Raw genomic sequence first — 21,140 nt, 5'->3', positions numbered from 1 at the left:
TGGCTAGAGCTCCAGCCATCACATCCACAGTCCAGATGGCAGGAGGGAGCACAGGGAACTCAACGGTCATTTTATGGAGGTTCTACATACATCTCATTAACCCAAAATAGTCTTTTTTTTTTTTTTGGCCATACCATGTGGTTTGTGGGATCTCAGTTCCCCAACCAGGGATTGAACCCAGGCCATGGCAGTGAAAGCCCAGAATCCTAACTACTAGGCTACCAGGGAACTCCCAACCCCACATAGTCTTATAACCACAAACAGTTGCAGAAGACTCTGGAGAATATAATCTTCATTCCAGGCATTACATCCCCACCTGAAATGTGGGGTTTCCATAAGTATGGAAAGGGAGAACAGATAATGGGAGACAATTAGCATGTTCTGTCACATACTCATCTTTCTTTTTCAGATAACAAAACTGATGCAAAGTGTGGTTGCATTATTTTCATGGGGTATTCAGGGATTTCAAGTAATTTCTTTTGGTTTATGCATAAGGTGTAAGAGTGGGAAGAATGGAGGGTGATAAGGCTGGAAAGTCGTATGATTTTAGTTCTGACACTTCACGTGATCAAAAAGATAATGGGCAGTGAAAAGCACAAAACCCAGGCAGCACTAAAGTACAGAAGACATAATGTGTGAGTAATCTCAAAGCCAGACAATTGAGAGTTGGTTTGTGGATCCGAGAGATGGATTTACTAATGAGACAGTAATTGAATAATAAATTAATTCAATATGATATTACTGATTGCAGTGGCAGAAGATTACATAAACTTTGCGAAAAAGACAACAAAAATCATCTGGCACATTTTTCAATTTTTCTTTTAATTTTTTTTTTGAAGTATAGTTGATTTACAATGTTGTGTCAATTTCTGGTATACATCAAAGTGATTCAGTTATACATATATATTCTTTTTCATATTCTTTTCCATTATAGTTTATTACAGAGTATTGATTATAGTTCCCTGTGCTATACAGTTGGACTTTATTTTATTTTTTTACTTTAATATTTTTTAAATATTTACTTTATTTTTAGCTGCGGCACGCAGGATCTTTGTTGAAGCACGTGGGATCTTTCCTTGCAGCATGCAGGCTCTTCATTGTGGTGCGCCGGCTTCTCTCTAGCTGTGGTGTGCGGGTTTTCTCTTCTCTAGTTGTGGTGTGCAGGCTCCAGAGCGCGTGGGCTCTGTAGTTTGCAGAATGTGGGCTCTAGTTGAGGCGCAGGAGCTCAGTAGTTGTGGCACGCAGACTTAGTTGCCCTGCGTCATGTAGGATCTTAGTTCCCTGACCAGGGATCAAACTCCCATCCCCTGCATTGCAAGGCGGATTCTTTACCACTGGACCACCAGGGAAGTCCCTGTTTATCTACTTTATATATAGTAGTTTTCCTTTCCATTTTTTAAATGTCTACCTCTCTTCTAAACAGTAGTCCAATAAAGATATAATAGATATATAGATATGATAGTTTGCATTTAATGCATGTTGATCACTACAACAGTGCAAGTTAATCATCTCACAAATTTTTTTTAACATCTTTACTGGAGTATAATTGCTTTACAATGGTGTGTTACTTTTTGCTTTATAATAAAGTGAATCAGGTATACATATAAATATATCCCCATATCTCCTCCCTCTTGCGTCTCCCTCCCACCCTCCCTATCCCACCCCTCTAGGTGGTCACAAAGCACTGAGCTGATTTCCCCGTGCTATGTGGCTGCTTCCCACTAGCTATCTATTTTACATTTGGTAGTGTATATATGTCCTTGCCACTCTCTCACTTCGTCCCAGCTTACCCTTCCTCCTCCCCATGTCCTCAAGTCCATTCTCTACATCTGTGTCTTTATTCCTGTCCTGCCCCTAGGTTCTTCAGAACCATTTTTTCCCCCTCACAAATATCTTACATTTATTTATTTGATTCAATGATAAAGTGAAAAGTATTTTGAAGTAACACATACACATAACTGAAGTAGTTAGTACCTGTAGAAGAACTATTCATCAACCCCAACCTACTTTTCCATACCCTTCTCTGAACCCATGTGCTTCAGATATGTTATCTCCAAAACCATAGGCAGTGAATCATGATTGGGCCAGTTGGTGGTGACTGTATTTCTCTGGCTAGTGACTATTTTTGGCTTGGGCACATAATGAAATTTCCACCAATGACACTTGCTGCACAGCTTCTCAGAAAGTGTGTGTAATCGTTAATAAAAAGAATCACAAGCAAATGTCTCCATTAAACATTGTTGAGGGGACTTCCCTGGTGGCACACTGGTTAAGAATCCACCTGCCAATGCAGAGGACACGGGTTCGAGCCCTGGTCCCGGAAGATCCCACATGCCGTGGAGTAACTAAGCCCATGAACCACAACTACTGAACCTGCGCTCTAGAGCCCATGAGCCACAACTACTGAAGCCTGCACGTCTAGAGCCCGTGCTCAGCTACAAGAGAAGCCACTGCAATGAGAAGCCCGCATACTGCAACAAAGAGTAGCCCCCGCTCACCGCAACTAGAGAAAGCCCACGCGCAGCAACGAAGATCCAACGCAGCCAAAAATAAATAAATAAATTTATATATTTAAAAAAACCTTTGTTGAGTATGGATGTGCTCATTGGCTGATTGTAGTCATCTTGTGAACTTGAACCTGACAAGATGAAAACTGGCAGAGCAGAAAAATGGAAAGAATTTGCATTCTTGCTAACAACCAGCCCTGGGAATGCTTCACTTCTGAACTTATGCAAAGTAATATGTTCCTTTTTTGGTTAATTTGAATTGAGCTGTATTTGCAGCCAAAAGTATCCTGATATTCTACCAGAAGGTATGCATATAACAAAAATCAAAGAACAACAAAAACAGCAGTCTCCTATCCTTTCTTTTCTGCCTTTCTTCTCCAGAGGGAACCACTTTCAACTCTTCTGTTTTGGCAGGTGATTTACTTACATACTTCTAAAAAATATGCTTATTTGGCTATTTTCTTGACTTTTCCATAGAAAGAATGCTGACTTTTTACTATGGAAAAGGAAAGCTAAGCATTTGCACACCCCTTTCACTTTCCTTCCTTGCTCTCAATATAGTTTTACAACTTTTGATGAAATCAATATTGTCCTTACACTATGACTACATAAATATTATTCGCCACGGGGTCAAGCAGTATACTACAATTCCATTTCTTTTCTCATACAATTTTTCCCCCCTTGGAGTTAAAAATTATCCCCCGCCTCTTCATTTGCATGGTTTTCCATATGCCTATGATTAGTTCTCAAACTCTCCAGTGGGGTTGTACTATCCCTTCAAAGAGATTTTCTTTTCTTTCCTATTAAAATTATTGTCTTATCTCTCTCTCCTTCCTCTCTCATTCTCCCTTCCTCTTTTATTTCTAAACCCACTTCCATTCCCTTCTCTCCCCATACCAGGCAACCACCCTAACGTGATTAACATGTATAATTGTCTATATATTCTTGCAAAATGTGAATTGCTTTTTGTATATTTTAAACGTATATAAATGGTTTTCCCCACACATGTATTCAATTTTTTACTATTTTCATTTGGTACTATATTTTTATGATCAAGCCATATGGCTAAAGTACATCTAGTCTGTGGTTTGTACGTATTGCAGAGTACTTCACTGTGTACATCCACCACATTTTTACCTGTCTCCCAGGGATGGATATCCAGGTTGTCTCCAACTCCATGACATCACAAATAATGACCGACAATGGACCTGTATGGAAATATCTTTGGAATATCACACCAAGCAGTGTTATTCCTAGGTCAGAGGATAGATGAACACATGTTTTTGCTCTCCAGAATAGTTGTATCTGTGTGTCTACACTCCCATCAGCAGTGCATGAGGGTTCCTATATGCCCACATGTCTCCAATATCTTGGTATCATTTAATTTCCTAACTTTTGTAATTCTAAAAGATACAAGGTGATTATTTTATTTTCATTTTCTAATTACTAAAGAGTTTGATGATTTCTTTGGTTTCTTCTGAAATTGCCTTTTCATATTCATTGCTCATATTTCCATTGGTTTTCCCTTATTGATTTTCAGAATTCCTTCTGTAGTCTACATTTAATCACTCATTGATTTCAAGTATCTTTTCTCCCATTCTGTCATTTATCTATAGCATTTCTGTGACCAGAAATGCTTAATTTTGATATAATCAAATTCCTTTTGTTTTTGTCTTATACTTCATACTTTTTTTTTTTGCGGTACGCGGGCCTCTCACTGTTGTGGCCTCTCCCGTTGTGGAGCACAGGCTCCAGACGCGCAGGCTCAGCGGCCAGGGCTCACGGGCCCAGCCTCTCCGCGGCATGTGGGATCCTCCCGGACGGGGGCCCGAACCCGTGTCCCCTGCATCGGCAGGCGGATTCTCAACAACTGCGCCACGAGGGAAGCCCTATACTTCATACTTTTGAAGTTTAAGAAGCCAGTTGCCACCCTCTAGGTTAGAGATATTCTCCCATGCTTCCTTGTAAATTTATAGTTATAACCTTTTATCATTTAATTCTATCATTTAAGGAATCTAGTTTTATTTTTCTCTGTATAGTGAGCTAGTATGCTCAAAACCACTTAATAAAAAACTCTCCTTTTCTATTATGTCACCTTTACAAATATTAAGTTGCCATATATCCATGCTGTCTCTGAGCTCTATTCGTTTGCATTGTTCTATGGCCGTATCAGTTCTTACTGCTATGAGTTTGTGGAATATCTTAATATCTGATAGAGAAAATGCCCCTTTCTAAAGTTTACTTAGTTATTTGTGGACCTCATTCTTCCATACAAATTTTAAAGTAAGTTTGGATTCCTCAAAAAATTCAACTAGAATTTGGTTGGGATTAAAGATTAAATTTAGAATGTTCACTTTTTTAATACTGTCATCTCACTGGAAGCATGGAATGTTTCTCAGATCATTTCCTATGTCTTTATTGGAATTTTAGAGTTTTCTGCAAATGGATCTCTTATATTCTTGGTTAATTCCTTGATAGTTTTTAACTTTTGCTATTGTGAAATGATGTTTGGATTTTTATAGGCTGACTTTCTTCTGGCAACTTTGCTGAACCTCTTTATAGTTCAAATAATTTGTTGATTGTTGGATTTTTTCAGGTATTTATCTTTTGCAAAGGAGAGGTTTTTTTCCCCTCTTCTCTTACAATCCTTATATATTATAGTTTTTTAAAAATCTTTATGATATTAGACAGAATCCATACTATTATAGGCTTATCCACTGCCTTGGTCTTGAAGGAAATGCATTTAATCTAATAACATTTCTCCACTAAGAATAACATTTAGTTTAGATTTTTTATATATAAACCTTAACCAAGTTAAAAAATTATTCCATTGCTGGCTTGATGCTGTATTTTTCATAAATAGGTGTGAAACCTTACCATATGCTTTTCTATATCAATTAAGATAATCACACTTTTTTTTCCCTTTTTTGTCCATTATTCTGATAGATTTTCTGATGTGGAGTCATCCTGGTATTCCTGAGATAAATCCTATTTGGTCACGTATTTTAAAATACACCATTGGATTTGGTAGCTAGTATTTTTAACTGTGAATATATATTCATAAACAAAATGGGCCTTTTTTCTTCATTTTCATCTGGTTTTGAAATCAACATTAGCCTTAAATTCTATTTTGTCAATAGTTAAGATTGCAATCTGGGCTTTTGGGTTCGTATTTGTCTGGCATATACTTTTTTTGGCAAGAGCTTTATTCAGATATGGTTCACATACCATACAATTCATCTATTTAAAGTGTACTATTCAATGGTTTTTAATATGCTCAGAGTTGTGCAACCATAACCACAATCAATTTTGGAATATTTTCATCACCCCCCCAAAAGAAATCCTATACCCTTTAGCTATCATTCACACCCTCTCATTCCCCCCCGCACCTCCCAGCCCTAGGCAACCACTATATATATATATGTTCTCTTTATAGATTTGACTATTCTGAACATTTGATGTAGATGGACTCATACAACATGTGGTCTTTTGTGGCTAGTTTTAGTTAGCATGTTTTCAAGATTCATCTAAGCTGCAGCTTGTATTAGTATTTCATGCCTTTTTATGGATGAATAATATTCCATTGTACGTATATACTTTTACCCATTCATCAGTTGATGGGACATTTGGATTTCCACCTTTCGGTTATTATGAATACTGTTATGAACATTCATGTACAAGTTTCTGTGTGGACTGTTTTCAACACTCTTCAGCATATGCCTTAGGAGTGGAACTGCTGTATCAAATAGCAACTCTGTTTAATCGTTTGAGGAATTGCCAGACTGCAACTATACCATTTTGCATTCCTAACAGCAGTATATGAAGCTTTCTATTTCTCTACACCCTCACCAATATTTTTTTATTATACCCACCCTAGTGGGTGAGAAATGGTATCTCACTGTGGTTTCAATTTGCACTTCCCTAATGACTAATGACGTTAAACATCTTTTTTTGTGTTTACTGACCATTTGTATATCTTCTTTGGAGAGATGTCTATTCAGGTCCTTTGACCAGTCAAAAAGTTGGTGTCTTATTATATTTTTAATAGATTTGTTTTTCTTTTTCTTTTTTTTTCTGGCGGCGCCACATGTGGGATCTTAGTTCCCTGACCAGGGACTGAACTTGCACACCCCGCAGTGGAAGCATGGAGTCCCAACCACTGGACCGCCAGGGAAGTCACTGGGTGGTCTTATTACCGAGTGGCAAGTTTTTTTCATTTTTTAAAATAAGTTGATACAAGTTCTTATCTATTATTTGCAAATATTTTCTTCCATTCTGTGGGTTGATCTACCTTTCCTCATCCTTTTATGTTTTAACTTATGCCTTTAAGTGAATCTTATTTATTGCTTTTATTTTTTAATCTTTTAAAAACTTCTATTTTTTAAAGGTTTTCACTTAAAATTTTTCAATATAGGATCTCCTGTAATTGGTGAGTTTAATCCGCTTATACCATTTTCCCCATGGTCAAATGCATTGGGTAACCTGTCAGTTCATTTTTCTCCCTGGACATCTCCCTCCCCATAGCTCATCCTCCTCCAATCTGGACTGAATATTGTGGGCCTGCTGCAAATGTTATCCTGCCACTATACTGGGTTGGGGCACTGATTTCTGGTATCTGCTGCCTCCCTTGATTTACTCCCTTATTTTTTGTGGACTTTTATTTATTTTTATTTATTTTTATAGTAGACTTTTATTTATTTTTTCCTAGATGAGCCTTTTTTTGGCCATAATTAACAATTTATTTATTTTGCAAGTGTTCATATTTAAGTTTTGGTTTTTTCTACTTCTTTTAACATCTTTATTGGATTATAATTGCTTTATAATGGTGTGTTTCTGCTTTATAACAAAGTGAATCAGCTATACATATACATATATCCCCATATCTCCTCTCTCTTGCAACTCTCTCCCACCCTCCCTATCCCACCCCTCTAGGTGGTCACAAAGCACAGAGCTGATCTCCCTGTGCTATGCGGCTGCTTCCCACTAGCTATCTATTTTACATTTGGTAGTGTATATATCTACATGCCACTCTCTCACTTTGTCCCACCTTACCCTTCCCCCTCCCCATGTCCTCAAGTCCATTCTCTAGGTCTGCGTCTTTATTCCCAATTTTTTTTTAAGATTCCATATTTATGTGTCAGCATATGGTATTTGTTTTTCTCTTTCTGACTTACTTCACTCTGTAGGACAGACTCTAGGTCCATCCACCTCACTACAAATAACTCAATTTCGTTTCTTCTTATGGCTGAGTAATATTCCATTGTATATATGTGCCACATCTTCTTTATCCATTCATCTGTCGATGGACACTTAGGTTGCTTCCATGTCCTGGCTATTGTAAAGAGCTGCATTAAACATTGTGGTACATGACTCTTTTCGAATTATGGATTTCTCAGGGTATATGCCCAGTAGTGGGATTGCTGGGTCATATGGTTGTTCTATTTTTAGTTTTTTAAGGAACCTCCATACTGTTCTCCATAGTGGCTGTATCAATTTACATTCCCACCAACAGTGCAAGAGGATTCCCTCTTCTCCACACCCTCTCCAGCATTTATTGTTTGTAGATTTTTTGATGATGGCCATTCTGACTGGTGTGAGGTGATACCTCATTGTAGTTTTGATTTGCATTTCTCTAATGATTAATGATGTTGAGCATTCTTTCATGTGTTTGTTGGCAATCTGTATATCTTCTTTGGAGAAACGCTGCATAGAAACTAAAGTTTAAAATGTTGTATGTCTTAAATGTTTTAAACTTCTCTTCATGTTTTAAACTTGAAGTATAGAACATGAGGGTAGTTTGGTCACAGAATTATAGGATGGAAAAGCAAGTATCTCCTGAAATCCAAATCTCTTTTATTTCCTAGGTTCAGCCATTGAGTTTGGTTAGCAACGAATACCGTTAGCTAAATAAATTTGGTTCCTGAGTTTCAGAGAGCAAGAAGGAAGTGTTCAGTTAGCAAGGGATGTGTCAAAAAAATTTACTGTAATCCGAGTTTAGATTGAATAGTTTGAATCTACTGTAATCTTCATGAATTTGGAGAGCATAATTTCAGATAGCAGGAATATGTCCTCAGAACTTTGAAGGCATTGATCTACCATTTTTTGTCATCTAGATTTGCTGAGTCTAATGCAGATGTTATTCTTGTTCCTAAGTGATTGTTTTTCACCCTCTCTTTGAAAACTTTTAAGATTTTTCTCTTTATTCCTAGAGTTCTAAAACTTCACAGTGCTATGCCTTGGTGTGGGTTTTTTTCATTCATTACACTTGACACCCTTGTTGGGCCTTTCAACCTAAAGAATGAAGTTCTGGGATAGGCTCTTATGTTATTTCATTTTAATAATCCCTTCCTACCCCTTAAAAAGTTTTTTTTTTTTTTCACTTTCTAACACCATCAGTCTGATATTAGACCCCTCCTGCGGCCTTTATCTTTTCTCTCACTTTGTCTCTTTCAGAGGTATTTCCTCACTTGCATCTTACAGCTCTAATAATTACTTCTGAATTTTAAATATTTTTAAGAGCTCTGCTGTTTTATAACTCCTGTTGCATTTCCTGTTATTGCATAAAGGCAGTGTCTCTGAAAGTCTTTTTTACCAACTTTTCCCACTTACAACATAGTCAGCATTGTCTCATATCCTAAATATCTTGAAAACATGGTTTTTCATTTTAAACAGTCCTCTATCAAAAGATCAAAATGTATCAAATATTTTAAGCAGCATGAGGCATTATCAAATCTGTGTTTTCGATGTTCAGTCTAGAAGTAGTAGGGAGAATGAACTGGAGCAGATTAGAGTCTGTAATCTAGGAGAGAAATCATGAAAGTCTTATCTAAGGCAGTAGTGCCGGGGGTGGGGGGGTAAAGTCAAAAGAACAGGCTCACAGATTTTAGGAGGTGGAATGGCACAGGACTTGGCGATTGACTGGTTAAGGGAAAGAGGAAAAGTACTATATTACCCTCAGGTTTATGGTTTGGACAATACCAAGAATAGCTGAATCTCTCCAAATAAGAAACATGTATTTTTAATATATTTAATATAACAACAACTTACCTGTTGTTCAGTCTCATTTGAGTTAAGCTAAATCATATCTAAATATAAGTTACAAATGTTCTATAGAAAAATAAAAATTTCCCCCAGTGCTACAGTCTCAGAGATAAGATACCAAACCTTTAGAGGGATCAACTTTTTAATTAAGCTTCTTTAGAGAAATATTTAAAAGGAAGGATGGAAAAATTAGCAGTAAACAAAAATTCAAGTTTAAAATTATGGATGGATGAAACACTATAGAAGAAAATTTTATCACAAAATATTCTAATATTTTGAAATAAAAAGTCATTCTACTATTATAAATACTTTTGTTTTTGTATATTCACTTTGAGTCTCAAAAAGCATTCTGCAAGGTAATTTCCTTTTCATCAGTGAAACACCTGTTTACTGTTTAACCAACAATATTAAAGTGTGGACGCAAATATTTACTAAATATACTTTTCTCAAATAAATGCAAATCACTGTTTCTGAAAAGGTTTAATTCTATTTAAATTCATTAGAATATTTATATTTAAATATGCCAATGTAATCTATATGTATTAAGCAAGTAGGAGCTTCTCGAATGAAGAAACAGTCTGATTTGGTTTTATAAATAATGAAGATGATTTAAAATGTAAAAAATTGAGCTTAAAAAACACAGCCCAAACCACCTGTTTTATAAAGTCACACCAGCCATCTACTTCTAAAAAGCCTTTATCAAAGCTATTTCTTCAAACTCAACATTTACTAATTCAACAGATGGGTTTTTAAAATGAGGAATGTAATTTTACTTTCAACTCACTGATTACATACTCAAATGGCGACTTAAAAAAAAATAATTTTGGAATACACAAAGACCTGAATTAAACCATTCTCAACATTTTTTCAGGACTGTTTGCTAACTGGCTTGTTTTTATTTACATATGAGCTTTAAACACGTCTACAACAGGTAGTACACAGAAATAATTATTTGCAACTATAAAACCTGTCAAGTAAACTCCCAATGTAACATCACTGCTTTTTCCTTTTCTTATAAGAATCATTACTATGAACTCGAACTCGCTGGTACACAGAGGATGCTATTTTCATGCTGTCTTTCTTTGTAAGCGTCTTCTCTACTGCTCCAGGTTTCCAAAGTAACAACTGTGCATCTTCTCCTCCAGTTAGCAAAGAATCATCCTGCATATTCCAACAGAAAGAACGGACTGTAGCAGCATGCCCTCCCTGAAGCCTGGTCACATGCACCAATCCTGATGTAGTACAGCTCATTATGTGAATAATTCCTGTGTTTGTTCCTCCAACTACAAACAATTTGTCTGTCTTTTCATGATATAGGCCGCCAATCAAATAGTCCAAAATCCCTTCTTTCACATTAATTACTTCTCTGACATCCGGGATGTTCAAACATGTAATTGGTTCATTGGTATCCAGATGATTAAGATCCCACCAGCAAAATCCTTCATCATGTGTCATGCAGTAAATCTGTTTATAATCTTTCCCAGACCAACCAATATAGCTTACTGATGAAACTGAGTTACAGGTTGTAACCAGTGCATCTTCTTCATTATCAACAGTAATATCAAATACATTTACCAGGCCGTCAGTTGAACCTGAGACTACCATGTTGGGATTGCTGGGATGGAAACATACCTGAGTGATATCATCACTATGTGTCTCTGAATATGCACCAAGTGGGTCTTTAGTAGTAGACAAATCCTGAGAATTAATTCTTGCATCCCAAAATACCAACAATGCATCATCATCAACTTTTTCTGTACCAGCACAAATGACATGATCATTACAGCTGATATCAAAACTGATAAAAATATTGGAAGGGTAACCCTTGAACAGCTGGACAGGTTTTTCACTGGCTAATCGAGCATCCCAACATTTTACAGTGCCATCAGTGCATGAGGAATACACGCTGTCACAGGAATTTGCAAACTTGACTCCATTAAGTCCAGGATATCCTCTAAATTCTCGCAGTACATTTAATCTTTCTTTATCATATATTCTGATTGATCCATTAGAACATAAAACAGCAACCAAGCTTCCTTTTTCTGCTTGTACAGTCTTTGATGTGTCTATGCCAAGCAGATAAGTAGGCTCTTTAGTTTCTGAGGAACGTTTAACAATGTTCAAATTAGCAAATTGTTCCTCAATCTTCTCCATATCAGGAGTGCATCCAAGGGTAGTAAAAATCTGTAATAAAAACAAAAATTAAAATTAAACCCAAAGCGTCTCTACATTGTGATTAAATCAAGAACATTTCCCTCTGGGAGCTGGCACAAAACAACAGAACTAAAATCTAATAGTTTAATCATTTCCCTACCATGATGTAACTAAAACTCAGTTGCCTACTTCTAATTAAATCACTTTTTATATACTGAATCTACTGACAGTAAGAGAATTTTAAAACATGTACATACCTTGCTTAGTAATTCCTTTCAGCTCAAACCTAATAATTAGTCCTACGCACAATCCTCCGCATTAGCCAGGATCTCCACTTTGAGATCATCTTCACCTGGCCCCAGCTGCCTTAACAACTATAGAATCTAAACATAGATGTGTTAGCAGAAAAATGGTCCCTCAAAGATGTTCATGCCATGGGGCTTCCCTGCTGGCGCAGTGGTTGAGAATCCACCTGCCAATGCAGGGGATACAGGTTCGATCCCTGGTCTGGGAAGATCCCACGTGCCGTGGAGCAACTAAGCCCGTGCACCACAATTACGGAGCCTGCGCTCTAGAGCCTGTGAGCCACAATTACTGAGCCCGCGTGCCGCAACTACTGAAGCCCATGCACCTAGAGCCCGTGCTCCACAACAAGAGAAGACACCGCAATGAGAAGCACTGCAACGAAGAGTAGCCCCCGCTCGCCGCAACCAGAGAAAGCCCGCGTGCAGCAACGAAGACCCAACACAGCCAGAAGTAAATAAATTCATAAAAAAAAAAAATGTTCATGCCTTAATCCCAGGAACCTATGAATATGTTAGGTCACATGGCAAAGAGGAATTGAGGTTGTAAATGGAATTAAGGTTGCTAATCAGTTGACCTTAAAATAGGGAGATTATTCTAGATTATCTGGGTGGGCCCAAAGTAATCACCAGTGCCCTTAAAAGTACTGGTAGAAGAAGCAGGCAGAATATGAGAGTCAGAGGGAGATGTTACTATGGAAGAAAGGTTCAGAGAGACACACTGCTGGTTTGGGTAAAGGAGGCCAATAATTGGGTGGCCTCTAGAAAGCTGAAAAGGCAAGGAAACAGCCTCCTTTAGAGCTTCCATGTGAAAGTGCAGCCCTGCTAACACCCTGATTTTAGCCCATTGAGACCCATTTTGGACTTCTGACCTCCAGAGTTATAATAAATTTATGTTGTTTTGAGCCGCCAAGTTTGCAGCAATTTGTTACAGCAGCAATAAAAAACTAATAGAGGTACCCAGTAGGAATTCTGGAGATGTGCTTCTCAGGCAGTAGCAGCTTGTAAATGTTGGAGATGCAATTTGAACTTAGGCATTCTGGCTTCAGGGACTCTGCTCTTAACCACCACGCTAGATTGCCTCTCAATGGTAGGTTGTATACAGAACAAGTTCAAGGCCAGAAAAATATGCATGCCTAGTGACTTTATCACAAACTTTTCTATCTTGCTTTCACCAATGAATATTCTAGCCTGCCTCACAAATTCACATTTTCATTCTTAAGATGAAATGCTTTTTTTTCTGTTGCTTTAGTGATAGCTTTTTAACTGTCTGTATTTTCATCTTTACAAGGAGAAATGAACACTAATTCAAGAGTTGTTAGAAGGATTAACTGAAATAACGTGTCTGGCATATCATGATACACATTCAACAAATGTTACGTAAAAATGACCAGTATTACCATTATCAATACCACTAACACCACATGGGGAAGAATTTGGATCTATCAGAGTGGCTCCAAACAAAACAATTAAACCAAAAGGCAAAAAATATTTAAAAGTTGCATTGGGCTTCAAAAAAAGAATAAGCATCCTCCCCAACTTTAAATTTTGACTATTTAAAAACTTAAAAAGTTGAAAGAATAGTACAACGAACACACACACACATAGCCTTTCACCTCCGAGGTTCAACAACTTGCTTTCTTCTATCTCTATAAGCACACACACACACATTTTTTGATGAACTATTTGAAAGTTAACTGCAGACAAAATATCACTTCATTTCTAAATACTTTAACACAGAGCACCTCCCTAATCTTTTGTTTTCTTAACACTGAATTTTTTTTAAAGTCCAGGCCAGTTGTCTGATAATATGTCCCATATTCTGAATTTTTCTAATTGCTTCCTCCTCATGATTAGATTCCAGTTTAATATTGTTATCAGGGATAAAATTTAGGTGATGCTGGGTACTTTTTTTTTTTGGCTGCATTGCATCTTCGTTGCTGTGTGCGGGCTTTCTCTAGTTGCAGCAAGTGGGGACTACTCTTCGTTGCGGTGCGCAGGCTTCTCATTGCGGTGGGTTCTCTTGTTGCAGTGCACAGGCTCTAGGCACGTGGGCTTCAGTAGTTGCAGCACACAGGCTCAGTAGTTGTGGCACGCGGGCTTCAGTAGTTGTGGCACGTGAGCTCAGTAGTTGTGGCTCATGGGTTCTAGAGCGCAGGCTCAAATTGTGGTGCATGGGCTTAGTTGCTCCGCAGCATGTGGGATCTTCCTGGGCCAGGGATTGAACCCATGGCCTCTGCACTGGCAGGCAGATTCTTAACCACTGCGCCACCAGGGAAGCCCTGGGTACTTCCTATTGCATCACATCATAGAGACTCACAATAACAAGTTTGATTACTTACTTAAATTGTTCTTGGTGCTCAAACTGTCCCCAACTTGACCACTGAGAAACTCCTCAGGCAGCCAGCTTCTGTGTGCTTTTGATATGTCAATATCACAATTAGTATGTAAGCCCTAAATGGAACAACTCTGTACAAGAATAAGTCTGAAAATGGTGAGCATGCTTCAAGTATTCTGAGACTAAATGACCATTTACCTCTACAGCATAACTGTTGGTTTTACAACCAGATAGGCTAAAATGGCCTTCTCTCCTTCAACATGTCATGCTTGCTTCTGTCTCAGGACTGTAGCAATAGCTGCTTCTCTGCCTGGAATACTTTCTGTACCTTTTTTGTGTAACTCCTTCCTGTTATTCAGGTCTCAATATGTTATCTCCCCAGAGAGAGCTTCCCTGATCAACCAATCTAAAGTAGCCTGTCACCCCCCTATCATACTGCCCATTTTATTAATAAAAAAATTAAAAATGCTTAATTATGAAATATTTCAAATATACAAAGAAGTGTAGAAAAAAGGAAACAGACACCCAAGTACTGTACATATTACCCAGATTTAACATTTTGCCACATTTGCCTCAGTTTTTAATTTAAAGAAATGAAACCTTATAGACACAACTCCTATGGTTAAGAAATTTTTTAAGTGGCATCACAATTATATGTATCTTTGTTGCAATTTGCTCTTTTCACTCAATATTTTTTAAAAACCTGATTTTACTGGTGAGGTGAACTTATTACCTGACTCTTTCTTGCTTTTTTGTTATCAATATGATTGTTGAATAAATGACTGAATAATTGATTCAACTTTCATGCATTAAGAGCTGAAGAGTTCTTCCAGGAGAAACAGAATAAATCTAAAATGATATTGCATGTGTCTGTGTGTTTGCAGGGGGAGCTGTGCTTATGGAAATTAGTAAAATAATGGCTTTTTTATTTGCTGTACGCGGGCCTCTCACTGTTGTGGCCTCTCCCGTTGCGGAGCACAGGCTCCGGACGCGCAGGCTCAGCGGCCATGTCTCACGGGCCCAGCCGCTCCGCGGCATGTGGGATCTTCCCGGACCGGGGCACAAACCTGCGTCCCCTGCATCGGCAGGCGGACTCTCAACCACTGTGCCACCAGGGAAACCTGGCATTCTTTAGCAGTACTTTAAATAAAGTACAAAAAGGAAATATAGAAAAAGAATTTGTATTTGTGAAAAAAAACTTATTTAACTTAATTTTTTTTTACTACAAGCTCTTCAAATACATCCTAAAATGTGTGTTCACTTAAGAGTGTACTGCCTATACACTTCAAGGAAAAATCCTTTTTAATTCCAGATAGAAACAACTGCCCATTCTTGAAATACTAGTCAAAGTATTAATGAGATTACAAAAGAAACAATTCTTTGCTGCTGCTTCATATTGATCTCTGCATATTAAATATCAGATTTTAAACAATAAGAAAGTTTAATGTGACTTTTAAGCTAATAGTAAGTTATAGGACTCTGACTGTGCACTGCTACCCCCAAGCAGGATAGTAGTGCAGTACTCCTTCCCTCCACAGTGCTGCCTGGAGAGTCTGTTTCACACTGGAACAGTCCCCTGCAAGGATCTGGGGATTGATGAGGCAGGCAGAGTGGGCCCAGATGGAACGCTACAACAAACACTTTTAAGACAGTAGTAATGGTAACAATCTCAATGGTTGTCCACCTGACACACTGTTTAAATGCAGCATAGTACTTCAAAAAAAAGATAGATGTTAGAAGGTAGGTAGCTCCTACAACACTCTCATGCTGTAGAGTTCATATTCATTTGTCCATAGATACAAAGAGTAAAATAGTTTAATCTCTTAGGGAAAAGATGAAAACCTCTGGCTTATGCTTTAACACATTAATATGCAAGTGAATCATATTTGAAATATAACTTCCAAGGCTACATAATTTTAATTTAATATACTAATGGATCATTCTAAAATGATGAATAAACCCTTTTACTTCTATGTATGCCCTTCTCTGTGTTTTCTTTGTATGACCCACTTCCCAGTCCTCAAGATAAGCCATAGGCTCTCTTTTCTTATCACTTGACATTCTCACAAGACAACCTCATTGACATTCATGTTTTCAAGTGCCACCTAAGTGCCAATGGGCTCATCTATTTACAAGTCCATATTTCCAAGTGTCTACTAGCCATTTCTCCTCGAACATGTCCCACTACACCTCAAAGTAAAACTGATTATTTATGCCCCCACCAACCTTCTCCTTAAAAACAAAATCAGAATATGCTTCTCAATGTTCTCCATGTTGGTCAATGGTACTGGCACCATGACAACACTCTGACCCACCCAGTTCTCTAAGCCAGAACCTCTGGGGAACATCCAACTCTCTTACTCAGGGCTCTCTTCCAATCCATTTCTTTTTTCTTTTTCTTTTTCATTTTTAACATCTTTATTGGAGTATAACTGCTTTACAATGGTGTGTTAGTTTCTGCTTTATAACAAAGTGAATCAGCTATACATATACATATATCCCCATATCTCCTCCCTCTTGCGTCTCCCTCCCACCCTCCTTATCGCCCCCCCTCTCGGTGGTCACAAAGCACCGAGCTGATCTCCCTTCCAATCCATTTCTAAATCTCACTTCTGCTGAAGGCTACTAAGAGTATATTGAACTATAAAGTTCAATCTATTTCTGTAGATCAAAACAATATTGACAACTTCATATAGTTCAACCTAACAAAAACATATAAAGAAAACAAATAAGATTATCCATAATTTTAATCTTTTCTCTATTTATTTCTGTTAGATGCATAAAAGGAAGCTTAGTTAGCATTCTAGATCTCAACAGGCTAGTAAGAGCTGAGGATGTAGAGTGAGCCTTTCTTATATTAATATACACACACACACACACACACACACACACACACAAATGAAAGAGGGGACAAAAAGAGAGGGACGGAAAAGAGTACTAAAGCAAAGAGTAGGGAGGAGAAAAGAAGAGAAATGAAGATAAGCCAAAAGAGAACAGCTGAGAAAAGAGAAAGTAATGGATGGAGTTACCGCCACTACCTGTTGGATCACATTACAGTTCTTACTTTCCCAACACTGACATGAGACAAGAAGAGGTCCAGGTAAAGGAAGTTTAGTAGAGTCTAAAGCTATGTTGGTTCACTTGGCTAAAGAGTTTTCATTAAAAAAAATTCCTTGTCCTTGAGTTAGTAGATGTAGCAAGCAACCATAACCCAATTTAAATATTGGCCTAACTGTTCTGAAAAAATTACTAATATCTCATCTTGACCCACCTGGTACAGATCAGGAAATAGCAGACCCCCAGCAGTGTCCTGGCATTGAGCCACCACCACTGCTGTTGTGGTCTTTACTGGGATACAGAATTCTCATGTCTGAATATAATGCAGTAGCTGGAAGATGTTTAGAAAGACACCCTAAAACAAACAGCTTAGGCTAAGCTTCAAGGGGGTGAAAATATTAACTTCTTGGTGAACTGCCACCTTGAAACACATTAGAAGGGAAATGCTGACTAATCTCTAATCTGAAGAAATGTCCTTAGGTAATAAAGAGTTAGTTACTTGATAACAAAATCCCTAAACATAAGTATTTCTTTTGTGGCTTTTGCCTTAGTAAAATTTAAGTTATCTTTATCAATCAAAATATTCTTTCATTTTACTTCCTATTAAAATAAACCCAATAAAATGTTATTTCTATATATAAAGTACATCCTAAATACATCTAGCCGCAACTAGGTGTTGCTCTTATTCCTGAATTGGCCAAGTTTGAATATGAAATCTGAAGGACAGCCTAGGTAGCTTAAGTCATTCCATGATGGAAGAGGAAGTAGCTTTCTTTCTCATTTAAACAAGATGAAAAAATGCATTAAACGAAAACACACATTTTATACCTATTTAGAAACTACTGATTACAAAAGGCACTATACTAAGTCTTTGGCATATTACTTTGTAGGAAGTCAGAAATGAGCAGTATCCTTAGAAATAGATATATTTCTGTCTTTCAGGTATGAATAAATGTTCATTATACTTGAAAGATCTGACAGCATAACCAACAAATACTATTACATTTTTACAACTAAAGAATAAGAGTTGTATTTGAACTGTACATTGGATAAAGGACTAGTTTTCTTTTGAAACAATTTAACAGACTTGGGTCAGAAAAACTAATTCCCCACAGCTGAAATTTAATACTGCCCATTGACCACAAGGAACTAGCTCTGATGATTGCACAATGCAGAGATTCGGCTAATGTCCCCAATGCAGGGAGAAGCTAAATGGGAAAAGTCATTCAGGAATGGGCTCTAATAACTTCACAATCCACACTTATAATTTAACTACAATAATGCTAACATATCTATCAAATTGGGCTAGGATGATTGAGTCTCACAGAGAAGAAAATAATCATAATTGGAGTTCAACAAATGCTAGGCGGTGTGCTAGAAACTTATTGATAAATCTAATTTTTTTACCCTAATCATTTAACCCTATGAGACAGGTATTATTATCACCATTTTTCAGAGGAAACTGAAGTTCAGAGAAACTAGCTTGCCAATGCTCTCATAGGTAATAACAGGGGGAGTTTGATTTGAAACCCAAATTGTAACTTTAAAACCTGTGAACCTGTGTTCATTTCAATTCTATGCTATTCCTTTTCCATGTAAGTACTAAAATATTAGTGTCAACTTTAATTAAGGAATATGCCTATTAGGCTTTGAGAGGAAGAATTACATATTAATTCTACATATAAGCAGAGGAGAAAGAAAGGGAGCAGGATGGGGGCTTCCCTGGTGGAGCAATGGTTAAGAATCCACCTGCTAATGCAGGGGACACAGGTTCGAGCCCTGGTCCAGGAAGATCCCACATGCTGCCGAGCAACTAAGCCCGTGTGCCACAACTACTGAGCCTGCACTCTAGAGCCCACGCGCCTAGAGCTCATGCTCCACAATAAGAGAAGCCACCACAATGAGAAGCCCGCGCTCCGCAACGAACAGTAGCCCCCGTTCACCACAACTAGAGAAAGCCTGCACACAGCAACGAAGACCCAATGCAGCCAAAAATAAATAAATAAATAAATTTATTTTTAAAAAAAGGGAGCAGGATGATTGAAAAAACACACAAACACAGAAAAAGGTTACAGTAAGCAGCCATCACTTTTAATTTTTTTGTGTCCCATTTTTTATTATGGAATTTGTATGGAATAAAGAATAGTAAAAGAAACCCCTATGCAACCCATTATCCACCACGAACAATTACATTCCTCAAAACTTATTATTAGCAGTGGAGGGGTCAAACATATATCTTATTTTATTTGAAGGGCAATTAAGAAACTGTAGAGGACATCTAGTATGATGGAACCCCTCCAACTCACCCCTCTTCCCCCTCCATGTGGCATCAACATTGTTTCAGTTGCCTGTAGCACCAGGGATGGATCCTGATTAACCTAACCATAGTAATGCCATCCTTTTAAACCAGTAATTGTTCAGAAACCTTACATTTTTGCCAGTCCACACATGTATTCCCCTCCTAACTACAATCTGTTCACATGTGGAATGCTAATTCTAAAGGGTACCCAATCCAACTGATGGAAAGAACTTTAATTGCATGTGTATAAGATTCAACATTTTCTGACTGTTTAAGTCAATTTGCAGTGGAGTTTTTGTTAATGCAGCCAGAACCAGCCTAACTAATTAGAGATAATCAAATAAAGTCTTGGGTGTTATCACCAAGTACTGACTTAATGTAAAAGGCTCCTACAAATAAAGATTTAGGGAACATACTTTAAAAAGTCAAATGTCATTCATATTAAAGATGGGGACTTTGATCTTTTGTTCCCTTTAGAACATTCTATCCTCTCCCCTTTCCCACCTATTCCAAAAAATATGATACACAAAGGAATTGTCAGAAGACTATAAAAACCTATGCTCAGTAATAATGGTAGGATCCCTCATTCTAAAGACACCAACAAAACAAAAAAACAAACAAACCTCTGAAATGCTACAATATTTTAAAACTTAATATAAAACTCTATCTGGTAAGTTTGTGTATTTTTAAAATTTATCTATATTTTTGAATTTCTAAAATAGTCCCATGGCTCAAAATTCAAAAGGTTCCAAAACTAATATCTTAGAACATTTCTGTCCTCAAGCCCCTTTCTTCTCCCAGGAGTCGTCAAATGTTACCAGTTTCTTATGAATGTTTTCAGAGATTGTCAATTTGGAAATAATGCAGTGAAGTAATTTTCAGCTTGTCAATAATCTGTCAGTGTGGTACAATAAAAAAGCAATATACGTTTAAGAAAAAAATATACTAATTTCAAGCCCTTGTTCTACCACAAACTAGCAAAGTCATCATTGTATAAATTAATCCAACCTCAGTTTCTTCATCTTTAAAATGGGGATAGAAATGGACATACTTGATATTGAGCACCTTTTATAGCCAAGTACAGTGCTAAATGCTGGAGATTCAGATGAGAAACATACTTGCTGTCTTCAAGAAGTTAGGAGAAAGACCAGTAAACAATTACACTATAGGGTGATGGTACAAGGACAGAGATAATCAGAGGATGACACAGGAACACAAAGCAGAAGGATGTAGTGGGCATAATTCTTGGCATAAAGAAAATAAGCAAATATTGATTTCCTTTCTTTCTAATAACTTCATTTGATGTGCCTTATTTCATTTCACATTCACATTTTAAAAAATACCATTCTACAGCTTTTAAAAATGAAAGCATTCTGTTACTTTTATATTAAAACTATTTTTAAAAAATGAAACAATATGCAAAATTTCATGAACATGAATAT

At 37.3% G+C, this 21,140-nt stretch overlaps 1 protein-coding gene across 2 annotated transcripts in view; it reads right to left on the bottom strand.

Moving 5' to 3' along the window:
• Positions 1 to 10,015: 10,015 nt before the first annotated feature.
• The window catches only part of WDR89 (WD repeat domain 89), a 34,761-nt gene continuing 23,636 nt past the window's right edge, over positions 10,016 to 21,140 (bottom strand). For both annotated transcript variants that reach the window (XM_019923025.3, XM_004322358.4), the window contains exon 3: positions 10,016 to 11,732. In XM_019923025.3, the coding sequence (XP_019778584.2) occupies positions 10,542 to 11,702 (1,161 nt within the window). In that variant the 5' untranslated portion in view covers positions 11,703 to 11,732 and the 3' untranslated portion in view covers positions 10,016 to 10,541. The remainder of the gene's footprint in view (positions 11,733 to 21,140) is intronic.

This window comes from Tursiops truncatus, chromosome 2, assembly GCF_011762595.2.
Source record: "Tursiops truncatus isolate mTurTru1 chromosome 2, mTurTru1.mat.Y, whole genome shotgun sequence".
In the NCBI taxonomy this organism is placed as follows: domain Eukaryota; kingdom Metazoa; phylum Chordata; class Mammalia; order Artiodactyla; family Delphinidae; genus Tursiops; species Tursiops truncatus.
The sequence above is the reverse complement of the archived record's forward strand: the minus strand, read 5'-3'. Positions and strand labels throughout refer to the sequence as shown.